General features: G+C 43.0%; 1 protein-coding gene across 7 annotated transcripts in view; it reads right to left on the bottom strand.

Moving 5' to 3' along the window:
- sema3d (sema domain, immunoglobulin domain (Ig), short basic domain, secreted, (semaphorin) 3D) overlaps positions 1-27,587 on the bottom strand; it is a 354,002-nt gene that overhangs the window by 73,644 nt on the left and 252,771 nt on the right. For all 7 annotated transcript variants that reach the window (XM_043714212.1, XM_043714213.1, XM_043714209.1 and 4 more), the window contains one exon: positions 21,710-21,854. In XM_043714212.1, the coding sequence (XP_043570147.1) occupies positions 21,710-21,854 (145 nt within the window). The remainder of the gene's footprint in view (positions 1-21,709; positions 21,855-27,587) is intronic.

Here is a 27,587-nt window from a genome sequence, read left to right as displayed (position 1 = left end):
ATCATATGCCCATATAATTAGCTGAGGCGTCAGCAGAGCCCAATTGCAGATTCATTTTTTTTTATTTCAAAAATATACTTTATTCATAAAATATTTTGATGATCTGTACAATTGGTCATGCCATACATATGTAAACATGTACATACCGAGATCAAAACTTCTCATTTTTATACAGGTCTGTACATTTTTTGATCATATACCCATGTAATTAGCTGAGGCGTCAGCAGAGCCCAATTGCAGATTCATTTTTTTTTATTTCAAAAATATACTTTATTCATAAAATAATTTGATGGTCTGTACAGTTGGTCATGCCATACATATGTAAACATGTACATACCGAGATCAAAACTTCTCATTTTTATACAGGTCTGTACATTTTTCGATCATATGCCCATATAATTAGCTGAGGCATCAGCAGAGCCCAAATGACTGCGTGGGCCCCCTGTTGTTCTTAGGCAGGCAGATGTTACACAGTGGTCTTTCCCCACCACGCCTTGGCGGCAGCTGCCCCAAGCTTCAGCGTGTCCCTCAACACGTAGTCCTGGACCATGGAATGTGCCAGTCTGCCGCACTCAGTCGGGGTCAACTCCTTCAGCTGGAAGATCAGCAGGTTTCGGACCACCCAGAGAGCGTCCTTCACCGAGTTGATGATCCTCCAGACACAGTTGATGTTCGTCTCGGTGTGCGTCCCGGGGAACAGACCGTAGAGCACGGAGTCCCGCGTCACGGCGCTGCTCAGGACGAACCTCGACAAACACCATTGCATTCCACTCCAGACTTCCTCTGCGTAGGCACATTCAAGAAGAAGGTGTGTGACAGTCTCGTCCCCCCCTCAGCCGCTTCGAGGGCAGCGGTGCAGCTGAGAGTCCAGGCGTGCATAACCCACAGCACTCCAGCAAAATCTTCTTCAAAAGCACTGTCCGATCGACTGGTGTGTGCTCCTCCACTTTCTTCACAGTCACCCTGACTGTGTTACGAATGCCCTGGCCGGGGCTGCGAGCGGCTGCTGAGGCCATAGCTCTGAGGTTGACTGGTACCTGAATTGGCGTTAGTCCGAAGCCAGCATAAAGATCCACCAAGAGCAGGTCAGCACAACCAAACGATCCTCCAACGTCCAATCACGATCCAGCGACGGTCTCCAGCAGCTCCGACGCTTCGCAGCACGATCCCCGCGGTTTCTCCCCCGCCAGCACACGTCCGCTGCGTCGCACCGACAGCACTCGAGCAGAATCTCTTTCTCTGGTCCTCAGGAACTACACGTATTCCGAACCAAAAGGGAACCTGCACTCTTTGGTCAACAACACTCCCAAAGACCATTAAGTGTATAAGTCCTGCTAAGATTTGCTTTCCCAAAATGCAGCACCTCGCATTTATGTAAATTAAACTACATCTGCCACTCCTCAGCCCATTAGCCCATCTGATCAAGATCCCATTGTAATCTGAGGTAACCTTCTTTGCTGTCCACTACACCTCCAATTTTTGTGCCACCTGCAAACTTACTAACTATACCTCTTATTTTCATATTTAAATCATTTATATAAGACAAAATGTACTGGACTCAGCACCGATCCTTGTGGCGTTCAACTGGTCACAGGCCACCAATCTGAAGAACAACCTTCCACCACCACCCTCTGTCTTCTACCTTTGAGCCAGTTCTGTGTCCCAATAGCTTGTTCTCCCTGTGTACCATGAGATCTAACCTTGCTAACCAGTCTGCCATGAGGAACCTTGTCGAACATCTTACTGAAGTCCATATAGATCACATCTACAGCTCTGCCCTCACCAATCCTCTTTGTTACTTCTTCAAAAAATTCAGTCAAATTTGTGAGAAATGATTTCCCATGCAGAGTCATGTTGACTATCCCTAATCAGTCCTTGCCTTTCCAAATAAATGTACATCCTGTCCCTCAGGATTCCCTCAAACAACTTGCCCACCACCGAAGTCAGGCTCATCTGTCTATAGTTCCTGGCTTGTCAGTGGTACCACGTTTGCCAACCTCCAGTCTTCCGGCACCTCACCTGTGACTATCGATGATACAAATATCTCAGCAAGAGGCCCAGCAATCACTTCCCTAGCTTCCCACAGAGTTCTAGGGTACACCTGATCGGGTCCTGGGGATTTATCAACCTTTATGCGTTTCAAGACATCCAGCACTTCCTCCTCTGTAATATGGACATTTTTCAAGATGTCATCATCTATTTCCCTACATTCTATACCTTCCATGTCCTTTTCCACATTAAATACTGATGCAAAATACTCATTTAATAGCTCCCCCACCTCCTGTGACTCCACACAAAGGCCACCTTGCTGATCTTTGAGGGGTCCTATTCTCTCCCTAGTTACTTTTTTGTCCTTAATATATTTGTAACAACCCTTTGGATTCTCCTTAACCCTATTAGAGTTCAAAAGATGCACAGCATGGAAACAGACCCTTCGGTCCAACCTGTCCAGGCCGACCAGATATCCCAACCCAATCTAGTCCCACCTGCCAGCACCTGGCCCATATCCCTCCAAACCCTTCCTATTCATATACCCATCCAAATGCCTCTTAAATGTTGCAATTGTACCAGCCTCCACCACATCCTCTGGCAGCTCATTCCATACACGTACCACCCTCTGGGTGAATAAGTTGCCCCTTAGGTCTCTTTTATATCTTTTCCCTCTCACCCTAAACCTATGCCCTCTAGTTCTGGACTCCCCAACCCCAGGGAAAAGACTTTGTCTATTTACCCCATCCAAGCCCCTCATAATTTTGTAACCTCTATAAGGTCACCCCTCAGCCTCTGACATTCCAGGGAAAACAGCCCCAGCCTGTTCAGCCTCTCCCTATAGCTCAAATCTTCCAACCCTGGCAACATCCTTGTCAATCTTTTCTGAACCCTTTCAAGTTTTACAACATCTTTCCGATAGGAAGGAGACCAGAATTGCACACAATATTCCAACAGTGGCCTAACCAATGTCCTGTACAGCCACAACATGACCTCCCAACACCTGTACTCAATACTCTGACCAATAAAGGAAAGCATACCAAACGCCTTCTTCACTATCCTATCTACCTGTGACTCCACTTTCAAGGAGCTATGAACCTGCACTCCAAGGTCTCTTTGTTCAGCAACACTCCCTAGGACCTTACCATTAAGTGTATAAGTCCTGCTAGGATTTGCTTTCCCAAAATGTAGCACCTCGCATTTATCTGAATTAAACTCCATCTGCCACTTCTCAGCCCATTGGCCCATCTGGTCCAGATCCTGTTGTAATCTGAGGTACCGCTCTTCGCTATCCACTATACCTCCAATTTTGGTGTCATCTGCAAACTTAATAACTGTACCTCTTATGCTCGCATCCAAATCATTTACGTAAATGACAAAAAGTAGAGGACCCAGCATCGATCCTTCTGGCACTCCACTGGTCACAGGCCTCCAGTCTGAAAAACAACCCTCCACCACCACCCTCTGTCTTCTACCTTTGAGTCAGTTCTGTATCCAAATGGCTAGTTTTCCCTGTATTCCATGAGATCTAACCTTGCTAATGCCAAAGCTATCTCATGTCCCCTTTTTGCCCTCCTGATTTCCCTCTTAAGTATATATAGTCCTACTGCCTTTATACTCTTCTCAGGATTCACTCAATCTATCCTGTCTATCCCTGGCATATGCTTCCTTCTTTTTCTTAACCAAACCCTCCATTTCTCTCGTCATCCAGCATTCCCTATACCTACCAGCCATTCCTTTCACCCTGACAGGAATGTACTTTCTCATTATCTCATTTCTGAAGGCTTCCCATTTTCCAGCCATCCCTTTACCTGCGAACATCTGTCCCCAATCATGCCTAATACCGTCAAAATTAGCCTTCCTCCAATTTAGAACTTCAACCGTTAGATCTGGTCTATCCTTTTCCATCACTATTTTAAAACTAATAGAATTATGGTTGCTGGCCCCAAAGTGCTCCCCCACTGACACCTCAGTCACCTGCCCTGCCTTATTTCCCAAGAGTAGGTCAAGCTTTGCACCTTCTCTAGTAGGTACATCCACATACTGAACCAGAAAATTGTCTTGTACACACTTAACAAATTTCTCTCCATCTGAACCCTTAACACTATGGCAGTCCCAGTCTATGTTTGGAAAGTTAAAATCCTCTACTCTAACCACCCTATTATTCTTACAGATAATTGAGATGTCTTTACAAATTGGTTTCTCAATTTCCCTCTGAATATTAGGGGGGTCTATAATACAATCGCAATAAGGTATTCATCCCTTTCTCATTTCTCAGTTCCACCCAAATAACTTCCCTGGATGTATTTCCAGGAATATCCTCCCTCAGCACAACTGTAATGCTATCCCTTATCAAAAATGCCACTCCCCCTCCTCTCTTGCCTCCCTTTCTATCCTCCCTGTAGCATTTGTATCCTGGAACATTAAGCTGCCAGTCCTGCCCATCCCTGAGCCATGTTTCTTAATTGCTATGATATCCCAGTCCTATGTTCCTAACCATGCCCTGAGTTCATCTGCCTTCCCTGTTAGGCCTTTTTCATTGAAATAAATGCAGTTTAATTTATCAGTCCTAAATTTTTATCTGCTTTGTTCCTGCCTGCCCTGACTGTTTGACTCGCTTCTTTTCTCAATTGTAGAGTCTCAGATTGATCTCTTTCCACAGTATCTCCTTGGGACCCAACCCAACCCCACCACCACCCCCACCGTACTAGTTTAAATCCTCCCAAGCAGAAAATCTCCCAGCCAGTATATTAGTCCCCTTCCAATTTGAATAGCTGCAGTCCCAACACGGACCTCTGCGGAACACCCCTAGTCACCGGCTACCATCCTGAAAAAGACCCCTTTATCCCTGCTCTCTGCAGTCTGACAGGCAGCCAATCCTCCATCCATACCACTACCTTACCCCAACACTATGTGCTCATTTCTATTTAGCAGCCTCCCGTGCAGCACCTTGTCAAAACCAGCCAAACTCTACATTTACAGCAGTGTCAGAAACTGGAAGGGGGACAAATTAGTTCTGCTGTTACCTGTAGAAGTGGAACAATATTGTACATTAAAGGTATTTTACCACCAGAAAACTGGAAAGACCAGATATTAAACTGGGAATGGTGGAGGAAATTCAGAACTTTAACTGTGTTTTGCTCCATGATATCAAACATTTGAAAATGTCTGTGGAGAATCCAACTTTGTTTCCCCACCTTCTACAGGTGAGGTAAATGTCGTTTGAGCAGCAGTTCTGAAACAGAGTGAAGGGTATCTTAAGGTTATGGATATCCTCACAAATTTGCAATGATCCACGTTTACTTGTATTTTCTTAAACCTGTCATCATTCAGATTCAGCCATGCCAAGCGCTGGAATTAATACAAACTATCCGGGGGGGGGTGGCATGGTGGCACAGCTGCCTCACAGCACCAGAGACCCGGGTTCAATTCCCGCCTCAGGCAACTCTCTGTGTGGAGTTTGCACATTCTCCCCGTGTCTGCGTGGGTTTCCTCCAGGTGCTCCGGTTTCCTCCCACAGTCTAAAGATGTGCAGGTTAGGTGAATTGGCCAGGCTAAATTACCCATAGTGTTAGGTGAAGGGGTAAATGAGGGGAATGGGTCTGGGTGGGTTGCTCTTCAGAGGGTCGGTGTGGACTTGTTGGGCTGAAGGGCCTGTTTCCACATTTAAGTAATCTAATCTACCTGGTAGCAAAGGTCACATGGAGACAGCCGGGCTTTCTGTTTGTCTCTCTTACACTTTGTAAATGGCCTTAATAAAGCAGACAAATTTACTGAGATTGTTATTGGTGAATATTGGTGTATTGTTTACAGCTGAAGTTCATTTTGTTTAGGATTTTATGGTATGAGAGCAAGACTATCATAAAGTAATCACATTGTGAATGAAATACAATAACGTACTGATCCTGACTCGTTTCTGACCGTACTATTTTAATCTTTCTCTCAGGGAATCTAATTAAACTCGGTGAAACTTTTATCAGTTCACAAGGAATTAAATGTGCATTGAGCAGTTTTCCAGTGTTAGTTTACTTTCTTCCCTTTTGTGCTGAGCATGTTTCATTTTCACTCTGTTTTTTAACTGCATTTTTATTCCCTTGTGGATGGGGCCTGGGCCCAACATTTATTGTTTGTTCCTAGTTGCCTTGAAGACGGTGGCTGTGAGCTGCCATCTCATTTATTTCATTCACAGTGTCATTGGCCGGGCCAGCGTTTATTATCCATCCCTAATTGCCCAGAGGGCAGTTAAGCATCACCTGCATTGCTGTGGGTCTGGAGTCACATGTAGGCCAGACCAGGTAAGGATGGTAGTTTCCCTTCCTTAAGGACATCAGTGAACCAGATGGGTTTTACTGACAATCAGCAATAGGTTCATGGTCATCATTATACTCTTAATTACAGATTTTTATTGGATTTAAATTCCACCATCTATCATAGTGGGATTCAAACCCAGACCCCCACAACATTACCTGGCTCTATAGATTAACGTGCAGTGATAATACCACTGAATCATCACTCCTTTTAGGAAAGTTTTTTGGGAAGCTGTTTTGGTGCCAGTTTTTATAAATAAGCCATCCTAAGCACAATGGGTATCTTTCCTTCAGTCTTATTATGAGGGCAATAACAGTGAAATAACAGAGGTCTGCAAAACAACTAATCATTCAACACAGAAAGATTATGAACACCCCCATTATTTCCACTAACAGCAGAAGACATTCACTTGCTTGCCTTTGGCCAACACTGTTGCACATGGGAAACAGTGTGCAATCTGGATTTCTAGTTGCCGCACAGTTATAACACTGCGCGTGTCAGTTCAGTCTTTACCCTTTCACCTCATGCCCTACACAGAGTAACAGAGAGGCCAATTGTCAACACAACTGCAGAATCATCCCTTTATCAATTCCATTTGGCTATTGGCTGAACATTGAAACTGCAAATGGACTCCCACACTGGGTTTCCATTTTGCAAACCAATCCTTGCCAACTTACACTTTTCTGCCAGTTACGCCCTAAGCCTCACAAAAGACTGCAATCATGTGAATATGTCTCTTGAGTCTCACTAAAGATAATCATGCATTTTATTTCCCGAAGCCACTGTTCACTCTCGATATTTTGCAGCTGTCTTCCGGACGAGGAAAGTCTAGAACGGTCTGAATGTGGGGGTGGGGGGGAAATGGGCAGTGCCATCCTTTCTCAACTTCAAATCAGTACAACACAAATTCTTTAACACCAGAGCATGGGTTGTGTGAAATATATAAAGGCACAAAATTATCCAAGAGTGGCGCACGTTGGAATGATAGAAGATTTTCTAGGTTCTCATTATTTTCTCCTGAGAAATATTACCTGGTATGGCACACTGTCCTTACAGCAACCGGTTTGATATAGTCCTTATTATTTTTAATGAAAATAACACTGACCGATGCACAAGAGGATCAGCTGACTGCGTTGTCTGTACACATTCTTCATGAGGTCAACAAAAAAGGTTTTCTATGTCAGAGGAGCAGACCAGCCCTACAAGTTACTTTCAGTCATGGTGGACTAGTTTCCTTCTCACCTACTCAACAATCTGACCAATTTCCCAGTCCACTGGGCAGTGTTGTCTATCTACCTTGCCCTGGAGTGATTCAAACTGAAGGTCACCATTTGCAATGTGTATACAATGATGTGAATATGCCTGCAGTTAATCTGCTGTGGGTCTGCAAGCTGTATATGCAGAAATCAACTGTTTTCTATAATGTCTGCTTTGTAACTATTAATGTGTTTTAAATCAATTAACACAGGTAGTTAATTAATCCCTGACATGTGACAGATTATTAAACATTATTATCAAGACAAGGGGAATCCCTTTAACTCTAAATTAAATGTAAATTCCCTTTAAATGCAGCCCTATTTATCTCTGCTACTAACATCAGTTTCCCTTCAGAGATATTCAATAAATTTGAGGTGTTGTCTCAGATATCCGAGAATTCTGACTGTACTGCTGTTGGGTCATTTTTCCTGTGGTTGAGTCTGCAATAGGATTTGTCCTATCAGAGACAACTTTGTCAAGTTAAAAAGGCACAATATTGCTTTGTTATTTGTGCAGAGACAGCATGTTTCCCATAAAGCACAGAAGTGTATGAAGGGCTCTCAAATTCCAAATTTAAAATGAAATTGCAGTCTGCTCCCAAAATCCTGTATAAAGAATTCCTCTGTCTTCCAGTCTATCAGAGGCACACTCAACGCCAGAGCCACACTTTTCCATTTCTCGGATGTTAGCTTTCTCCTCAGCAATGCGGCTTAATGACTTGTTTTCCAAGTAGCATAATAATCTGGTGCCATTTTGAGCAATTTCCAGCTCATAATGCCAGGGAAAAATTACTCTGTTTGTTATACATCATGAGGAGGTTCTGTGGAAAATCCACTGACAAGGACTGAAAGTTAAGACAGCATTTTATTTCATTTAATGGATGCTTCATATTCCCCAGACTTTTTTATTCCATCCAACCTGTCAATCCACAAATGAAATAGCCAGGGTTAGTTAGTGCCAAGTGTGGTTCATTCACCAGATTCATAGATAGTTGGTACAATGATGGGATCTAAAGGAGGGTTAGCTGGTTAGTTCCCTCATTATTGTTGAATATACTGCTGTAGATGCAGTACAGATTCCAGCCATTATTTAACACTGTCAGGTCCAGGTTTGACTCAATCTCCAGTTAAGTCTACACAGGACAGACCTGCTACAGCACCTCACTGAGTAAATAAATGTGCATATGTTGTGAGATCACAGAAAACACAATAAATATTTATATCAATTCAGATTACATACCCAGAGTTAGGTTAGCAAATAGTCATTTGGTTCAGAACTTGAGTGATTGCGGAACCAAGACTAATTTATCAAAGCATTTTATTTTGCACTCCTCAGGGCAATTCAGAAGAACCACATTTATACTACGTGAGAGGACTGTGTTGATTTGTTGTCAAGTGGACTCTGATTGGTAAAGAAGGGCTGAAGAAGGGCTTATGCCCGAAACGTCGATTCTCCTGTTCCCTGGATGCTGCCTGACTTGCTGCGCTGTTCCGGCAACACATTTTTAGCTCTGATTGGTAAAGGCATTGTTATGAACCATTTAACGATGACTGAGAGTTAACTGCCGAGCTTTGTTTAAATTTTAAACCAGGTTGTTTGATTCTGATCAAACATTGTGCTGAATAATGAACCAGCAAATGACCATCACCATTTTCTGGTCCAATTGAAATAGGTGCACAATTTGTATTTTTTTTTCTGTTTGCAAACATCAATGCCCTGTGTATTAATCTATATAGTTTTCAATACACACAACTGTATATTGATAATCGCTCAACCTCCAACTTGGCTGTCAGCTTAATTCCTCACTTACTTGGGATTATTTGGCAAATAGAACCATAGAGTCATAGAAATGTACGGCACAGAAACAGACCCTTCCGTCCAATTTGTTTATGCCGACCCGATATCACAAACAATCTAATCCTGTTTACTAGTCTTTGGCCCATATCCCTCTCAACTCTTTTTATTCATATGCCCATCCAGATGCATTTTAAATGCTGTAATTGTAGCAGCCTCCACCACTTCCTCTGGCAGCTCATTCCATACACGCACCACACTCTGCGTGAAAACTTTGCCCCTTAGGTCCCTGTTAAATCTTTCCCCTCATACCTAAACCTATGCCCTCCAGTTCTGGATTCTCCCACCCATGGAAAAGACCTTGCCTATTTACCCTGTCCATGCCCCCTCATGATTTTATAAATATCTATAAGGTCACCCCTCAGCCTCTGACGATCCAGGGAAAACAGTTGCAGAATCATATCAAGTTGGATATTGTGTTCTGCACTTTGCAAGAATAGGCTAGTTTCCGTTTACTTTGGTACTTCTTGGGAAATGTTCTGATGAGTGAAATATGAAAGGTTTTGACAAAATGTGTGTTTATTCAGCAATACCTACGTAAGGTTAAATATTGCTTCATCCCAATACCAATCCTTAAGTCATCACTTCTCAATCATTATTAGAATACCAGCAAAATGATGAACTTGGATGGAACTGTGTTGCTCCAAAACTATATTTAAAAATTGTTGAAGTAATAACCCTTTGCATAAGCTCTAACCAGAGGCAATGACACAGTGCAATAATATCAGTTTAGGTTACCTTCAAGCATCAAACCCTTTGAACCCAAACCAAAATGCAGCTGTCAGTTCTGACCCGATACGGTAGATATAAAACTGCTCAAGGAAAAGTAATTTGGCACTGTCATAAAACAAGTGAAAGAAGGGAACTGGAGCAGTGCCAACCTGTGATAAGGTCCATATGATGTGTCATGGCCTGTCACACACTGGCTGGAGCTAAATCTTGTAGATTGTGTGCTCATTGTCTGTACGTTCAGTCTGCCTCCTTAAATATTACCTACCAGCATGGAACAAATGTAATTCAAAGACAGCAATTCGGGTTTGTCTCTGAAATTAATGTCAGGCCGAGCAAATTTAAAACTTTGCAGCTTCAATTCTCCCATTTCATCACAATCTACCTGTGCAGGATTGTAACTGATGTCAGCAAAAGCATTCACAGATACAGATTAAAACCAATGCATGAGCACATGCAAATGTTCACATACAGGAATTCAAAATATATTCCTCTAGGAATCCCTCAGAAATAATTTGACTGTTTTTATGTAAAGAATCATTTTGATGTGCAGCGTTAATTAAGTTGGCAAATATCACTCATTTTGCATAAAAGATTTTCGGGATGAACCAATGAATCGGCTGTCTTGCTATAACAGTTGTTTCATGTTTGAATGATGACTTTGACTCTGCTCCTCCTTCACCACATTAACTCAAGTCCCATTTCAATTCCCTCCCTATTCCCAATTTCCAGTCCCTCTTCTCCATCCATTTCCAGCAAATTCCCAAAGACCTATTATTTCAACCAAACTCATTCTTACCAAAATTCCAGGGCAATTCAATCTCCTTTCAACTTCCCTTCTGCAAATACTCAGAATTTTTTTTCGACTGACTCCACAAGTGGTTTTGGTGTTCATTTGATAAAGTGTATCAGCTTGGAATAAGAAAACATTCAGCATTTCCTCAAATGGATAATGAGATCTGTCTCAACTACCCAGACACAATGATCAATGTGCAAATACAAACGTTTGTTCCTTCCCAAATGAACATCTTCCAAGTTGCTTGAATCGGTTTTGCACACTCGTGCAGGCACCTCTTCCCCTATCCTTCCCCGGTATTTCTGCCTAATGTTTCAGCCACTGTGCTGCTCATGCACTGAGCTGTATGTTATGATGTACAGACTGCTTCACTATATGAACTTATATTTGTTTAGTGCACTGTTTCCCTGATATTGTCCATCCCTTCATCAACAAAAGCAATTTTTATGAATAAGGCAAGAGTCCAATGGAAGTAAAGGAAAATTTTTCACTCAACATAGTATCACTCCCAAATGCAGTAAGCTTTCAGCAGTGGGTTTCCGGCCGTGTTGGTAATGTCAGTAGGAAACTCTACTGAGACAGCGAGAGAAAGGACTGCATGACTCTATATATGATACTAATATGACTGAAATATTTCTTGCTTGTCCTAAGCTGTGTAGAACAGAGAGTGATCAGCTTTTCCCCTTTAACCACTGTGGTCCTTGTGGTTTTGGTGTTCCCACAACACGGTTTCATTTTCCTGACCCAGATATGCATCATTTCCTATTTTTCTGTCTGCTCCTTGACACAATACTGACTCAGATGAAGAGAATGTTATTACAAGTGTGAGTTATTTTGGCTCAAAACCTGCCAAATATCATAGGAATAGCTACTGGAAGATATTAACAAGTGGGATGTCCAGACACATAGCTGATAAAATTCAGTGCACAGAATTCCAATGTGGCACATTTTAGAGCAAAGAACAAGGAGAGAGAATGTAATCTAAAGAGCACCAAGGTGTGGTCTTTGGCACAGCCAAATTCAGCTAATCATGAATGACCATGCTTGCAATCCAAGCCAGGACATCTGTTAATAATTTAACAGCATTCAGCAGCATTTTCACCCCACATTCTCAAACAGTATATGCCCATGTGGAGCAAGACCTGGTTAGGTCTAATCAGTTACAAGCAACATTCAAACCACATGAATGCCAGGCAATGAGCATCTCCAACATGAAAGAATCTAACCATTATCCCATGACTTTCAATGGTGTTATTATCACAAAATTACCACTACCAATATCCTGCGGGCCACCATTGGCTAGAAATTCAAATTAACTCACCATATGAATACAGCAGCTGCAACAGCAGGTCAGAGGCTGGGAATACTGCAGCGGGTAACTCACCTCCTGACTCCCCAAAACCTGTCCACTATCTACAAGGCACAAGTCAGGAGAGTGATGGAATACTCCCCAATTGCCTAGATGAGTGAAGCCCCAACAACACTCAAGAAGCTTGACACCATCCAGGAGAAAAATGTTTGGCACCGCATTCACTACATTCAACATACACTCCTTTGGGAGCTAATGTTCAGTCACAGCATTGTGTACCGTCTACAAGATGTACAGCAACAACTTGACAAATCTCCTTGCGCAGCATCTTCAAAACTTCCAACCATCAATATCTAGAAGAACAAGGCCAGCAAACGTACAGAAATAGCACCCCGCAAGTTTCCCTCCAAGTGACAACCATCCTGACTTGCCCCAAATTGCCATTCTTTCACTCTTGCCAAATCAAAAGCCGAAAATTCTCCTCCCCTATCTCCCAGCACTATGCAATCGGTTACAGAGTCATAGAGTCATAGAAATGTACAGCAAGGAGCAGACCCTTCGATCCAACCCGTCCATGCCGACCAAATATCCCAACCCAATCTAGTCCCACCTGCCAGCACCCGGCCCATATCCCTCCAAATCCTTCCTCTTCATATACCCATCCAAATGCCTTTTAAATGTTGTAATTGTACCAGCCTCCACCACTTCCTCTGGCAGCTCATTCCATACACGTACCACCCTCTGCGTGAATAAGTTGCCCCTTAGGTCTCTTTTATATCTTTCCCCTCTCACCCTAAACCTATGCCCTCTAGTTCTGGACTCCCCGATCCCAGGGAAAAGACTTTGTCTATTTATCCTATCCATGCCCCTCATAATTTTGTAAACCTCTATAATTTGTGCCAATGGAGATGTGATGGCCTAATGTTATTATTGCTGGACTGTTCATCCAGAGATCTAGACAATGTTCTGGGGATCACGGTTTAAATCCCTCCACGGCACATGGTGGAATTTAAATTCAGTAAACAAAATTTGGCATTAAGAGACTAATGATGACCATGAATCCATCGTTGATTGTCAGAAAAACCTATTTGGTTCACTAATGTCCACTAATGGGAAGGAAATTTCCAAGCTTACCTGGTCTGGCCTACATGTGACTCCAGACCAATAGCAACGTGGTTGACTCTTTGCAGTTAGGGATGGGCAATAAATGTTGGCCTAACCAGCAATTCCTTCATCCTGTGAATGCATTAAATAAGACATGAACTTCAGGAAGGCAGCTCAAAACCAGTAATGGTTCTGGGTTCCTAATATCTTGCCTACATGTAACTCTAGACACACAGCAATGGCATTTAACTGCCCTCTGAAATGGCTGAGCAAACCACTCATTTGCAACAAACTTCTAACAAGCCTTAGAAAAGTTAACAAACTAGACACTAGAACCTAGGTACTCCAACCCCATCAACCCTGCAAATTTCTCCTCACTAACATCTGGGGGCTAGTGCCAAAATTGGGAAAGCTGTCTCATAAACTAGTCAAGAACAGCCTGACATAGTCATACTCGCAAAATCATACCTTTCCGACAATGTCCCAGACCCCACCATCACCATCCTTGGATATGTCCTGTCCCACCGGCAGGACAGACCCTGCAGAGGTAGTGGCACAGTGGGATAGAGTTGGAAGGGAGTTGCCTTGGGAGTCTTCAACATTGACTCTGGACCCCATGAGGTCTCATGGCTTCAGGTTAAACATGAGCAAGGCATCCTCCTGCTGATTACCACATACCATTCTCCCTCAGCTGATGAAAAGGTACTACTCCATGTTGAACAACACTTGGAGGAAACACTAAGGGTGTTAAGGGCACAAAATGTACGTGAGTGGGGACTTTCACTGCCCACCACCAAGAGTGGCTCAGCAGCAGCATTACTGATTGAACTGGTCCAGTCCTAAAGGACATAGTTGTTAGACTGGGTCTGTGGCAGGTGGTGAGGAAACCAACAAGAGGGAAAAACATGGCTGACCTCATCCTTACCAATCTGTCGGCTTGGTCAGGATGTGACCACCGCAAAGTCCTTGTGGAGATGAAGTCCTGCCTTCACATTGAAAATATTCTCCGTTGTATTGTGTAGCAATCCTTAGTGGCATGGTAAAAAGACAACAATCTCTCCCTCAAAGTCAGCAAAATGAAGGAGCAGGAAGTGGAGTGGAGGCCACGCCCCTGTCTGTATCAGTGGGGCTGAGGGGGAGATGGTCGAAAGGGTCAGGTTCCTGGGAGTGATCATCACCCACAATCTGTCCTGGCCGACCCACATTGATGTGATGGTCAAGACAACACAACAACATCTCTGCTTCCTCAGGAGGCTAAGGAAATTCAGCATGTCCACAATGACTCTTACCTATTTGTATAGATGTACCATAGAAAGCATTCTATCTGTTGCATCACAGCTTGGTATGTAACTGCTCTGCCCAAGACCACAAGAAATTTCAGAGAGTCATGAACACAGCCCAGTCCATCACGAAAACAGCCTTCCACACATTGACTCCATGTACACTTCCCACTGCCTCGGGAAGGCAGCCAACATAATCAAAGACCTCTCCTATCCCAGTTATACCCTTTACCACCCACTTCCATCGGGCAGAAGATATAAAAGTTTGAAAAAACGTACCAAAAGATTCAAGAACAGCTCTTCCCCACTGTTATCAGATTTATGAACAGATCTCTCATATATTAGAGTTGATCTCTCTCTGATCCTTCTCTACAGCTGTAACACTACATTCTGCACTCTGTTCTGTTACCCGGATGTACTTATGTAAGGTATGATTTATCTCATTAGCACACAAAACAATACTTTTCACTGTATCTCGGTATATGTGACAATAATAAATGAAATCAATTCGTCACCATGCTAAATGGGACAGGCTTCAAACAGATCGAAAAAAACTCCAGTCTGGTGCACCCTGAGGTGTTGTGGTCCATCAACAGCAGCAGAACTGTACTCGAGCACAATCTATAACCATGACTCAGCATATTCCCCCACTCAATCATTACCATCAACGTTGGTTCAATGGAGAGTGTGGGAGGATATACCAGGAGCAGCATTGGGCATATCTGAAAATGAGGTGCCAACCTGGTGAAGCTACCAAAAAGTACTACTTGAATGCCAAACAACAAATGCAGCAACTGATAGACAGAGGTAAGTGACCCCTCAGCTGATGGATCAGATCGAAACTCTTGCAGTCCTGCCTCATCCACTTGTGAATGGTGATGGACAATTAAACATCTAACTGGGGCAGGAGGTTCCACAAATATCCCCATCCTCAATGATGGAAGATCCCAACACATCAGGGGGAGGGATAAGGCTGAAGCATTCTCAGCCATCTTCAATCATAAGTGCTGAGTGGATGATCCATCTCGGCCTCTTCCTGTGGTCCCCAGCGTCACAGATACCAGTCTTCAGCCAATTTGAGTCACTCCATGTGATGTTCAGTAGGAGTTGGAGGGACAACATTTTGTTGGACTGGCCAAATGGACTTTCGTGCTGCAACCATTTTATGAAAAGAACTAGCTAGCATCAGAAAAAAACATGTTTCGGGCAAGTGCATACTGAGGAACTTGAGGAGGTTGTAACTCTGAACTGGTGTGAGATATCTGATCTCAGTGAGGAGGAGATGGAGCTGCTCTCATTAAACCAAGTGAGGAAGAGGAAAGAACAAGTTGAATTCCCTCTCATTATCAGCCTGGGCCAAGACCCATTGGGAACAAACAGGTGCTTGGCTGTGATACTGTGAGAGCTCCCACAGCCTGCTGCCATTCACTGACCAAGGCCACAACAGTCACTTAGAGACGGTACCTGAGGGCAGCTAGGACCAAGGAACAGGAGGCAACAAACCAATAACTACCAGAGAGAAAAACTGACGAGAAAAATGTCAGAAACAGAATCAGAGCGAGACCTCTGCCCACTTTTACTGAGAATTCGCTCTCAGCCCAGTTACACAGTTCATTTCCTCCTTTGTTCAGTTCCAGACACTCTGGTTATGAAGTAAATAATTAAAACGCTGCAGAGGTTTTGGCACTGCTGATATTAGAAGCATTGATAGCAATGATACTTTTATTTGATGTAAACTCCACCTCTTGACTACAAACTGATTTGGCAGATGTCATGATCATTTACTTTCTCTTTTAGAAAGAAGGTCAGTGTTAGAATTTCAGGTGGAGGTAATTATAATCAACCTGTGAAGTGATGCACCAAGGGAGAACATAGTAATAGAGGTAGTTAGCTGCTATGTTGAGGCTTGAGATTTTTAATAGCCCAATGTTGTTTACATCTTGCAGTGATTCATGATTGTCTCCCTTCACTCTGAGACAATAGACAATAGGTGCAGGAGTAGGCCATTCTGCCCTTCGAGCCATCACCACCATTCATTATGATCATGGCTGATCATCCTCTATCAGTATCCTGTTCCTGCCTTATCCCCATAACCCTTGATTCCACTATCCTTAAGAGCTCAATCCAACTCTTTCTTAAAAATATCCAGAGACTTGGCCTCCACTGCCTTCTGAGGACATGACTGAGACAAGGACAGAATTATCCAGCAACCCCTACTGTTCACAGAAGAGAATCCTGCATGCTCTCTTGGTTAAGTCACATTTCTATCTAAAAGCTGCAATCAGGTTGTTTTGCATCTCATAAGAACCCAAACTACATATCATGAAAACCATCTTTCTCAGAACTCTCTGCATGATACAGATGGATGGCTGGTTTCTGATGTGGAGCGAGACCAACAGTATGGGTTCAATTCCCACACCCACTTACTGAGGTTACCAGGAAGAACTCTCCATATCAACTCTCCCCTCCCCTAAGGCATGGTGATCCTTAGGTTAAACCTGCTACAGTCGTCTCTCTCTAATGAGAAAACAGCCCCCTGGTCTGGGTGGGCTATAACGACTGTACCTTTTAATTTTATGTGACCCAGTATCATTTCAGACTGTTACTATCACAATTACATCTGGCATAGGCATTTAAAAGAGACTGGGAGAAAGTGAGGACAGCAGATGCTGGAGATCAGAGTCAAGAGCGTGGTGCTGGAAAAGCACAGCCGGTCAGGCAGCATCCGAGGAGCAGGAGAATAGATGTTTCGAGCATAAGTTCTTCATCAGGAATAAGGCTTATGGGCCAAGGGGGCTGAGAGACAAATGGGAAGGGGGTGGTTTTGGTGGGGTAGTAAGCTGAGAATGCAATAGGTAGATAGAGGTGGGGGTAATGGTGATAGGTTGGAGAGAAGGGTGGAGCAGATAGGTGGGAAGGAAGATGGACAGGTAGGACAGGTCAAGAGGGCAGTGCTCAGTTGAAAGGTTGGATCCAGGATAAGATGGGGGTGGGGGAAATGGGGAAACTGGTTAAATCGATTGATCCCATGTGGTTGGAGGGTCCCAAGGTGGAAGATGAAGTATTCTTCCTCCAGGTGTCGAGTGGCTAGAGTTTGGCAATGGAGGAGGCCCAGCACCTGCATGTCTTTGCCGGAGTGGGAAGGGGAGTTGAAGTGTTCTGCCACGGGGCGGTGGGGTTGTTTCATGCATGTGTCCTGGAGATTTTCTCTGAAACGTTCTACAATAGGCATCCTGTCTCACCAGTGTAGAGAAGACCACACCGGGAGCAAAGGATACAGTAAATGACGTGTGGAAATGCAGTTAAATCTTTGTTGGATGTGGAAGGCTCCTGTGGGGCCTTGGATGGACGTGTGGGAGGAGGTGGAGGCGCAGGCTTTGCAATTCCTGCAGTGGTAGGGGACGGTGCCAGGAGGGGAGGGTGGGATGGTGGGGGGCGTGGACCTGACGAGGGAGTTGCGGAGGGAACGGTCTTTATGGAATGTGGATAGGGGCGGGGAGGGAAATATATCCCAAATGGTGGGGTCTGTTTGTAGGTGGCGGAAATGACAGAGGATGATGCAATGTATGCAGAGATTGGTGGGGTGGAAGGTGAGGAGCAGGGATGTTGTATTCTTGTTGCAGTTGGAGGGGTGGGGTGCAAGGGCGGAGATGTGGGAAGAGGAGGAGATACACTGGAGGGCATCGCCAACCTTGAGGGAGGAGAAATTGTGGTCTTTGAAGAAGGAGGGCATCTGGGATGTTCTGGAGTGGGATTGGTCGTCCTGGGAGCAGATGCGGTGGAGGCAGAGGAATTGGGAATAAGCGATAGTGTTTTTACAGGAGGCAGGGTGAGAGGTGACAGTCCAGTTAGCTGCGGGAGTTGGTGGATTTGTAGTAGATGTCCGTGTTGAGTTGGTCACCGTTAATAGAGATGGTGAGGTACAGGAAGGGGAGGGAGGTGTCTGAGATGAACTTAAGGTCGGGGTGGAAGGTGTTGGTAAAGTTGATGAACTGTTCAACCTCCTCATGGGAGCATGAGGCGTTGCCGATATAGTCATCAATGTAGCAGGGGAAAAAGTGGGGAATGGTGCCGGTGTTGGAAGATGGACTGCTCCATGTAGCCAATGAAGAGATAGGATTGGCTGGAGCCCATGTGTGTTTCCATGGCAACCCCTTTGGTCTGAAGGAAGTGGGAGGATTCAAAGGAGAAATTATTGAGGGTGAGGACCAGTTCAGCCATATGAATGAGAGTTTCAGTGGAAGGGTGCTGGTCAGACCGATGGGAGAGGAAGAAACGGAGGTCTTGGAGGCCTTTGCATGGTGGGTAGCTGTGTACAGGGACGGGATGTCCATAGTGAAGATGAGGCATTGGGGGCCAGGGAAATGAAAATCGTGCAGGAGGTGAAGGGCATGGGTGGAAGGTGTGGAGTTCCTGGACCAAGGGGAACAGGGCAGTGTCAAGGTACGCAGAGATACTTTCGGTGGGGCAGGAGCAGGCTGAGACAATGGGTTGACCGGGGAAGTCAGGTTAGTGAATTTTGGGTAGGAGGTAGAATCAGGCAGTGTGGAGTTCCCGGACTACGAAGTTGGAGGCTGTGGATGAGAGTTTCTCTGAGGTGATGAGATTGTGGATGGTCTGGGAGATGATGGTTTGGTGATGGGAGGTGAGGTCATGGTCAAGGGGGCAGTAGGAGGGGGTGTCTGCGAGTTGGCGCCTGGCTTCAGCGGTGTAGAGGTAGGTGCGGCAAACTACTAAACCATCATGACAGTAGAATAGTTTATAGAATATCCTGGGGATAATGAATTTTATTAAAGGAAACCCCAACCAAAAGGTTTACTGTCAATTATTGGATTCACTTTGTAACATGTAGAGAGAGGGAAAGGAAATGGCTGACTAGTCAAATACATCAAATGCTGATGGTCCTTTGGAAGAAATCAAGCATTTGCTCAAAAGCCAGGAGGAAAGGAAGTGTCCTGGAAGTGTGAATGTTGCGTTGTGTTATTAACTGCAGGTGTAGTCAGGTATGCCCTTTCCCAAGATATTTGTCCAACCCTGTTAAACTGTAGATTCATTAATTTCTAATTATAAAACTATCAGCCACAAATTGAACACGTTTTACAATTCCCTTAAGAGTGGTTAAAGAAAACCATCAGTATAACAGAGAGGTAAAATATGTCCCCGATTATTCACTGGTGTAACAGCTGATGCATTAATATCAAACATTACATAAATTCTTCACAGATCGAGTACTGCTGTTCCGGGAAAAATAACTTTGACACATTATTTTCACGACAGTGGGAGAGAATCTCATTTCCAATCTGACATTTTTCAAAATGAAACAACTTTAAAGAATGTCAATAAACATTTGCAGAGACTCTTGAATTCAGGAAATCTTACCAAAGCACATCAAATTTTCAAGACAGATTAAAACATGTCTTATGTAACAGATCTGCAATAATTCCTGCCCTCATAAAGCAAGCTAAATACCAACGTATTCACTCAAGATTCGTCCCAAATAAAATCTGTCTATCAAAAGTGTGCTGGTTCCTTCAAAATTGACCCACAGTCAGTCTTCTGCACTTTACGGAAGACAATGTGATGGAAACTGTCTTTATAATGGCACAAAAATTAAGTGTCTCCACCCTACATTCAGCCTGCTATAATTTTGAAAGAGAGACCAGACAGTAATAAAGAAAGAATGAAAAAAAGCAGAGGAAAGATTAATAAATTAATATTAATTAATCAGCATCAATACATTGCTGTAACAATTAAACTCATTTTGAGGAGACTTCCAATATTTACAATCATTTATTCCACTTCTTAATGGCAGGGTATATTGTTCTAAAAGTGCACAATGTTGCTGATCAGCTTTTGAATTTACCAGCTCAGTTGGTGCTTGCTGCAGTGCAGAATGAGCTGGAACTATGATCCTCGGTGGGCGACTGGTGGACCTGTATCAATTAGAGGAAAAACCCACAGCAGTGTGGGCTGTGATTCACCGCTGCACACTCTCAGTGTGTGGCCAAGTGTTTACAGGGTGTCTAACCTGAGTCTCTACCAGTGGGAAAACCTGCCAGATCAAATTCCACTCAGCCACTTAACAGCTTGACTTGTCTGGGCACTGACACTGAGCTGTGCCCCTGTCAGAAAGTGCCCGTCAATCAGAGGCTGCCAGCTCCCAGGAACCGAGGAGCCAGGGCTGTGCTACCGTGAAGGACTGCAATGGGAAGAAAGGAGATTTTTACAGATTGGGTGAGGGGGGCTTTCAGGGAGGGAGGTTGGAGGCAAGGAGTGGGGAGTGGTGACTTTCAGCGGATTGGGGGAACCCACCGGACAGGCCAGTGGTATGGGGAGGATCTCATGTGATGTTAACTGACCAATTAAGGGCCCTCATTTGTGGCAGTTCAGGAAGATTCCCCAAGGACTTTCATGTCCCAGACTTCATTGCTGATGTCGAGGGAAGGGGCTGAATATCTCAGTGGTGCCAACTTACCTGACCACTTGTCCTGGCATTATCAGCTATGCCACCCTATCCCCACCCTATCCCCACCCCAACCAGTGGCTTTGTGTTAATTGGACTCAGTGATGGCATTGTGACTCAGTCAACTGCAGTTTGGAACACAGTTCACTATCACTTTCTCAAGAGGTAGTTAGGAACAGGAGTAAATGTTAGCCCAGCCAGCAATGCCCACAAGCCCTGAATGAATAAAATGGACAAATCTGACATTGAAGCAAAGAAATTAATTCAGATAAATTACCTTCCCATTGTTATTTTTCCATAATGACAGTGAAAAATTGCTCTTCTCGAAATAGGTTAATAACATGACTGTAGATAGGCTGGTGCAGACTCTATGATTCTATGAGAAAGCCTCTTGAAAATAAACAATAAAATGATTTATTTCTACATATACATTCACTGCAGATGGTGCAGTTTATCTCACCTCTCATGGTCCTACAGGGATTGGTTAAAACAGCAGTTCCCACACTGCTTTGAGCAGCAAGAGACTAACTCTCACTCCTCAGTGAAGTCACTGCTGACAGTGACAAACCCAATCCTTAACACTGCAAATAAACAGAACACTGCTTCCAAACTGTACTCACTGTCCCAGGTCGTGGGTAAGGGATCCTTCCATCATACTCCACCCAGCGATGGTCAGGTCCTTCCTTGTGAGCGTATGGTCCATTAAACGCAGCACGAATGTCAGCCATGCTGTACACACAGACTGCAGAGCCTTTAAAGATCGAACTGAGTAAAATAAAACAAGACACATTTAAATTGGTGATGTGTGGTTTTACGTTGTTAGTTTGGTCAATAAAAAAAATTGTTCGATACGTAATGTCAGACATGCCATTTTTAGCGGTTCCTTGGTACTGTGTTGTGAAAACAAGGTTCATGTCAAATAGACGTTAAAAGCTCACTTTTATTTAAACACGGGATGTGGGTGTCACTGGCTTGGCCAGCATTTCTTGCCCATTCCTAACTTCCCAGAAGACACTCAACAGTCACCCAAATTGCTGTGGGTCTGGTGTGCAGTGTGGGTCAGATCAGATGAGAACAGCAGGTTCTTTCCCTGAAGCACATTGGTGATACAGACAGGTTTTCATCTGACAACTGACAACAGTTTCACGGTCATCATTATCGTCTTAATGCATGATTTTTACTGAATTCAAATTCCATCATCTTCTACAGCAGGATTTGAACCAGGTCAGCAGAACATTACTTAGGTCGTTGAATTAATAATCATTCATTAATATCACTAGCCCATTGCCTCCCCTATTGTGTTAAAGAATGACGGGGAGACGTTAGTTTGGTGTTTGAAATGGTGTGTCTGTGAGTAGAGTGCTTGCTCTGTATAAGTATGGCAATGGGTACCATCTACATCAATGGGTATTGAGAAGGGGATCAAACTCTGTGAATAGGAGCTGCACAGGTTCCAGTCAGTTGCCAATTAGTCTGACACTGTGATTCCACAGCCAGTGTAAGGGATTGTACTGTCTAACCAAATTCACTTGCTTCAGCAGGATAATCGAGCATCGAAAAGCTGCCTGATCCAATTCTAAATGAATACTTTGGGAGCCAGTTCAGCACGGGGAGACTGAGATTTATTTTTGGAAGCAGCTTTATGGCACTGTCAGCTGTGGCTCAGTTGGTTGCATTCATACTACCGACCACAAGCAGTGCAGGTTCAATTCTCACTCTGGAGTGTGAGTACAAAGGAAATCTCTGCTGATACTCCAGTGTACTACCAAAGGGGATGTTAAGCCAAGGCTTTGCTAAGACTCTCAAGTGGAAGACCATGATGCCATAACACAAGTTCAAAGAACAGTATGGGATCTCTCCATGATAACCTGACTCTTAACCCTAAAAAAAAAAGATTTTTCTGGTCGTTATCATATTGTTGCTTTTGGAGGGATTGTCCTGAGCAGTTTGGTGCTGTATATTTCCTTATTATAACAGGGGGTTGAGTTTATTTTTTAAAAAGTACCTCATTGTCTGTAAAATAGCTAAGAGTGTCTTGATGTTGTGACAATGTTAAATAAATGTCTTATAGAGGACAGAAGTGATCATTGTTGTGGTTCTGTTCGCCAAACTGGGAATTTGTGTTGCAGACGTTTCGTCCCCTGTCTAGGTGACATCCTCAGTGCTTGGGAGCCTCCTGTGAAGCGTATCTGTGATGTTTCCTCCTGCATTTGTAGTGGTTTGAATCTGCCGCTTCCGGTTGTCAGTTACAGCTGTCCGCTGCAGTGGTCGGTATATTGGGTCCAGGTCGATGTGTTTATTGATTGAATCTGTGGATTCAATCCAAAAATTCAATCAATAAGCACATCGACCTGGACCCAATATACCAACCACTGCAATGGACAGCTGTAACTGACAACCAGAAGCGGCAGATTCAAACCACTACAAATGCTGGAGGAAACATCACAGAAGCGCTTCACAGGAGGCTCCCAAGCACTGAGGATGTCACCTAGACAGGGGACAAAACATCTGCAGGCAAATTCCCAGCTCGGCGAACAGAACCACAACAATGATCACCCGAGCTACAAATCTTCTCACAAACTTTGAAGAAGTGATCATTGCAGAAGTGATAGACATGGACTCGACTGGAGATTTGTGTCAACTATTCATTTATAAATCTTTGCAGAGCACCACTTTAATTGGGATGACACCAGATATCAATATTTCACACTCAAAAATTACAAAGCAAATTAATTATTGAAAACATTCTTATAAAATTCATCCAAAGAAGATCTGCTAGAAGATTTGAGCATTCTTTCCACTTTGTGTGTTTCATGTTATCAGCAAAAACTCCTCGGGTATATTGTAGTTAAGTTGTACAGCAAAGCTCCCTTTGCTCTGCTCCCTAAACCAACATCATCCTCAACCTCAACAGAGCACCTATTAGCGCACCAATGTGAGATTTTCCCATCGCTCTGTTTAGCATCACGATAGCAGTGGTGAGTGAGAGACCTGATTATGTGATTATCAACGTTGAGATGTGGAATTTATCCTAAACTTCAACAGATGGTTAAAAGAAACAGAGACTTTCATCTCATTGTGTGGGCTGGATACCCAGAGGATACAAGGCAATATACAAAATCCTCTTGAATACAGAATCTTAAACATAAACCCTCCAATGTGCAACATGACGGAAACAATTCCGGAAAACCAAATTTAAGGTAATTCTCTAAACTTATCAAAGTGATATATGGTATAGAAAATAAACACACCAATTGATGATATAAATACTCTTGCTTCACAAAGTTTCATGATAATCTTAACAAAATAAAAACCTTTATTTTTGACAGTTTCAACCATAAAATGAATAGGAAAAGTATACTGTACTGAAGCACTGATGTATAATACTGTAGTTTTTATTTGTCTTTGTACAAATATTATGAATGCATTTTCGTTTCCCATTAAACACTTATTTTTGAATGTCTACATCAGTTTATTCAATGATACGTCAGAGTGATATTCTTTCCTTTTATGCAATGATACATATGAGTGCCACTCAGTCTTTCCAGCTTGCTCTAACATTCAATGAGGTTATAGCTGATGGAATTACTCCACAGTCCTGCTTACTCCAGGAACCTCTCACCCCATTGATAATCCAGAAGCTAACTGTCATAAAAATATTCAAAGACCCAGCTTCTATCTTATGTAAAATGAAGTTCCAATGACTCATGATCATCTGTGAAAAAAATAACTCTCATCTCTGTTTTAAAAGGGTGAAAAGTCATTATCTACAGTAACTAAATTCTAGATTGTCTCACAAGAAGAACCATCTTTTCGACACCCACACTGCCTAGAATCCTCATAATCTTCTACTTTAGCAGATACAATTGCAGCTTCTTCAACCTTTGCTCATATCACAACCCACATCCTCCAGTTATTCATCTAGCAAGCCTCTGAGCCAGTTCCAGTGCATTTAACAGTAAATCCTTCCATAAATAGAGTGACCAACAGAGTATATAGTACTCAAGATACGATCATGTCTACATCCTGTATAACTGAAGCATAGCCTCCTTATTTTTATATTCAATTCCTCTGGGAGTAAAAGATAAAATTCTATTACTCTTAAATACTTGCTGTGACTACATTGTAGCCTTTTATGATTCATGCATGAAGACACCCAGATCCCTCTGCATCTCAAAGCTTTGTGATTTTTCACTATTTAGAGAATATGCTTCTTTTTATTCTTCCTGCCAAAATGGACAATTAAACATATTCCCACATTACAGTCCATTTACTTGATCTTTGCCCACTCAGTTAACCTGGTAATCTCCCTTTGTAGCCTCCTTTCATTCTCTTCGCAATGTATGTTTCTCACAAGTTTAGCAACCGTACATCAAAATCATTTATACACATTGTAAACAGTCCGAGCCCCAGCACTGGACCCCTGTGGCACACCACTCTTTACATCTTAACAACAAGAAAATAACCCTGTCGTTCCAACTCTCTGTTTCCTATTAGCCAGTCAGTCTTTCATTCATATCATTTTGTTACCCCTGCACCACAACCTTTTTTATTTCTGCAATTATCTTTGATGTGGCACCTTATCGACTGCCTCCAGGAAATCCAAGTTCTGATTGTCTACTGGTTCCCCTTTATCCACAGCACACATTACTTCTTCAGAGAGTTCCAATTAATTAGTTAAACATGATTTCCTATTTACAAAACATTGCTTACTCTGCCTGATTACTTTGTTCTCATCAAAGTGTCCTGTTATAATATCTTTAATAACAGCTTCTAACATTTCCCTCTGAAAGACATTGATGTAACTTGGTCTGTAGTTTCTTGGCTTTTTGCCTGCTCCCTTTTTGAATGAAAGAGTTACATGTGCCATTTTCCAATCTAACAGAATCTTACCCTATTAGGCAATTTTGGAAAATTAAAATCAACTCAGCAACTGTCAAATTAGCCATTTCTTTCAGACTCTGGATTGAAGTCTAGAACATAGAACATAGAACATAGAACATAGAAGAACACAGCGCAGTACAGGCCCTTTGGCCCTCGATGTTGCGCCGATCCAAGCCCACCTAACCTACACTAGCCCACTATCCTCCATATGCCTATCCAATGCCCGCTTAAATGCCCATAAAGAGGGAGAGTCCACCACTGCTACTGGCAGGGCATTCCATGAACTCACGACTCGCTGAGTAAAGAACCTACCCCTAACATCTGTCCTATACCTACCACCCCTTAATTTAAAGCTATGCCCCCTCGTAATAGCTGACTCCATACATGGAAAAAGGTTCTCATGGTCAACCCTTTCTAAACCCCTAATCATCTTGTAGGGCACTGGGCACTGGGCACTGTCAGCATTATAGCTCCAACAATTTACTCCATATCAAGTCCCTGGAGATTGTAATTTTCTTGAGTTTCTCTGTAACTCCTATTCCCTGATTTTATGGCTATTTCAGGGACATTCTATGTATCCTCTGCACTGAATACTGATATTAAATTTTGATTCAATCTGACATTTCCTTAATCTCCATTACTCATTACCAGACTCACTTTTTGTGGAGCCAACAATCATTTTGCTACCTCTTCTTTCTTTTTAAATATCAATCGAAACACTAACTATCTATTATTTATGTTTCTAGCTACCTTCCTCTCACACACTAATTTTCCCTTTATCGTATTGTATTAAACTTTTAGGCATTCTTTGTTGTGTTTAATTTTCTGTCCAGTCACTGGCCTGACACTCATCATTGAGCAATTATAGCTTGTTTTTTTAATTTTTATTTTACCTTTAACATTTTTCAACAATTACAGATGACAGGTCCTCCCTCTGAAATTGGACATGCTTGTCAGAATGTGTCAATTCTATGGATTCTGAAATACTTCCTTAAATGTTTGCCACTGTATACCGACTGACCTACCCTTTTACCTAGTTTACTGATTCATTTGGTAGCTCTGCCCTTGTGCTTTCATAATTTCCCTTATTTAAACAAAAATGTCCAGTTTTGCAGCCACATTTCTTTCCCCAAAAATGAATGTAAGATTCAATCATGTTATAATCACTGCTACCTAGGAGTGCTTTGACCATGGGGTCATTAGTAGATCCTCAGGGCTTGGTATTGGGGCCTTTGCTTTTCATAAAATCATCTATAAATTGGTATACAAGGGACGGTTTCAAAGTTTGTTGATGGGAGCTGGGACTTTTATCATTGGACCGTAGGAGGTTGAGTGACGACCTGTAGAAGTTTATAAAATCATGAGGGATCTAGATAGAGATAATGGTAGTTTTCTTTTCCCTAGAATGGCCGACTTCAATACTTGGGGGCACATTTTTAAGGTGAGCAGAGTGATTTAAATAAGACACGAGAGGTAATTTTTTTACACGGAGGGTGATTTGTGTGTGGAATGAAATTCCTGAGGTAGTGGTGGATGTGGTACAGTCACAACGTTTAAAAAATATTCGGATAAGTATATGAATAAGAAATGTCTGAAGGGATATGGGCCAGGAGC

This window comes from Chiloscyllium plagiosum, chromosome 23 (genome assembly GCF_004010195.1).
Source record: "Chiloscyllium plagiosum isolate BGI_BamShark_2017 chromosome 23, ASM401019v2, whole genome shotgun sequence".
Taxonomy (NCBI): domain Eukaryota; kingdom Metazoa; phylum Chordata; class Chondrichthyes; order Orectolobiformes; family Hemiscylliidae; genus Chiloscyllium; species Chiloscyllium plagiosum.
This window is presented reverse-complemented; position numbering and strand designations above follow the sequence as displayed.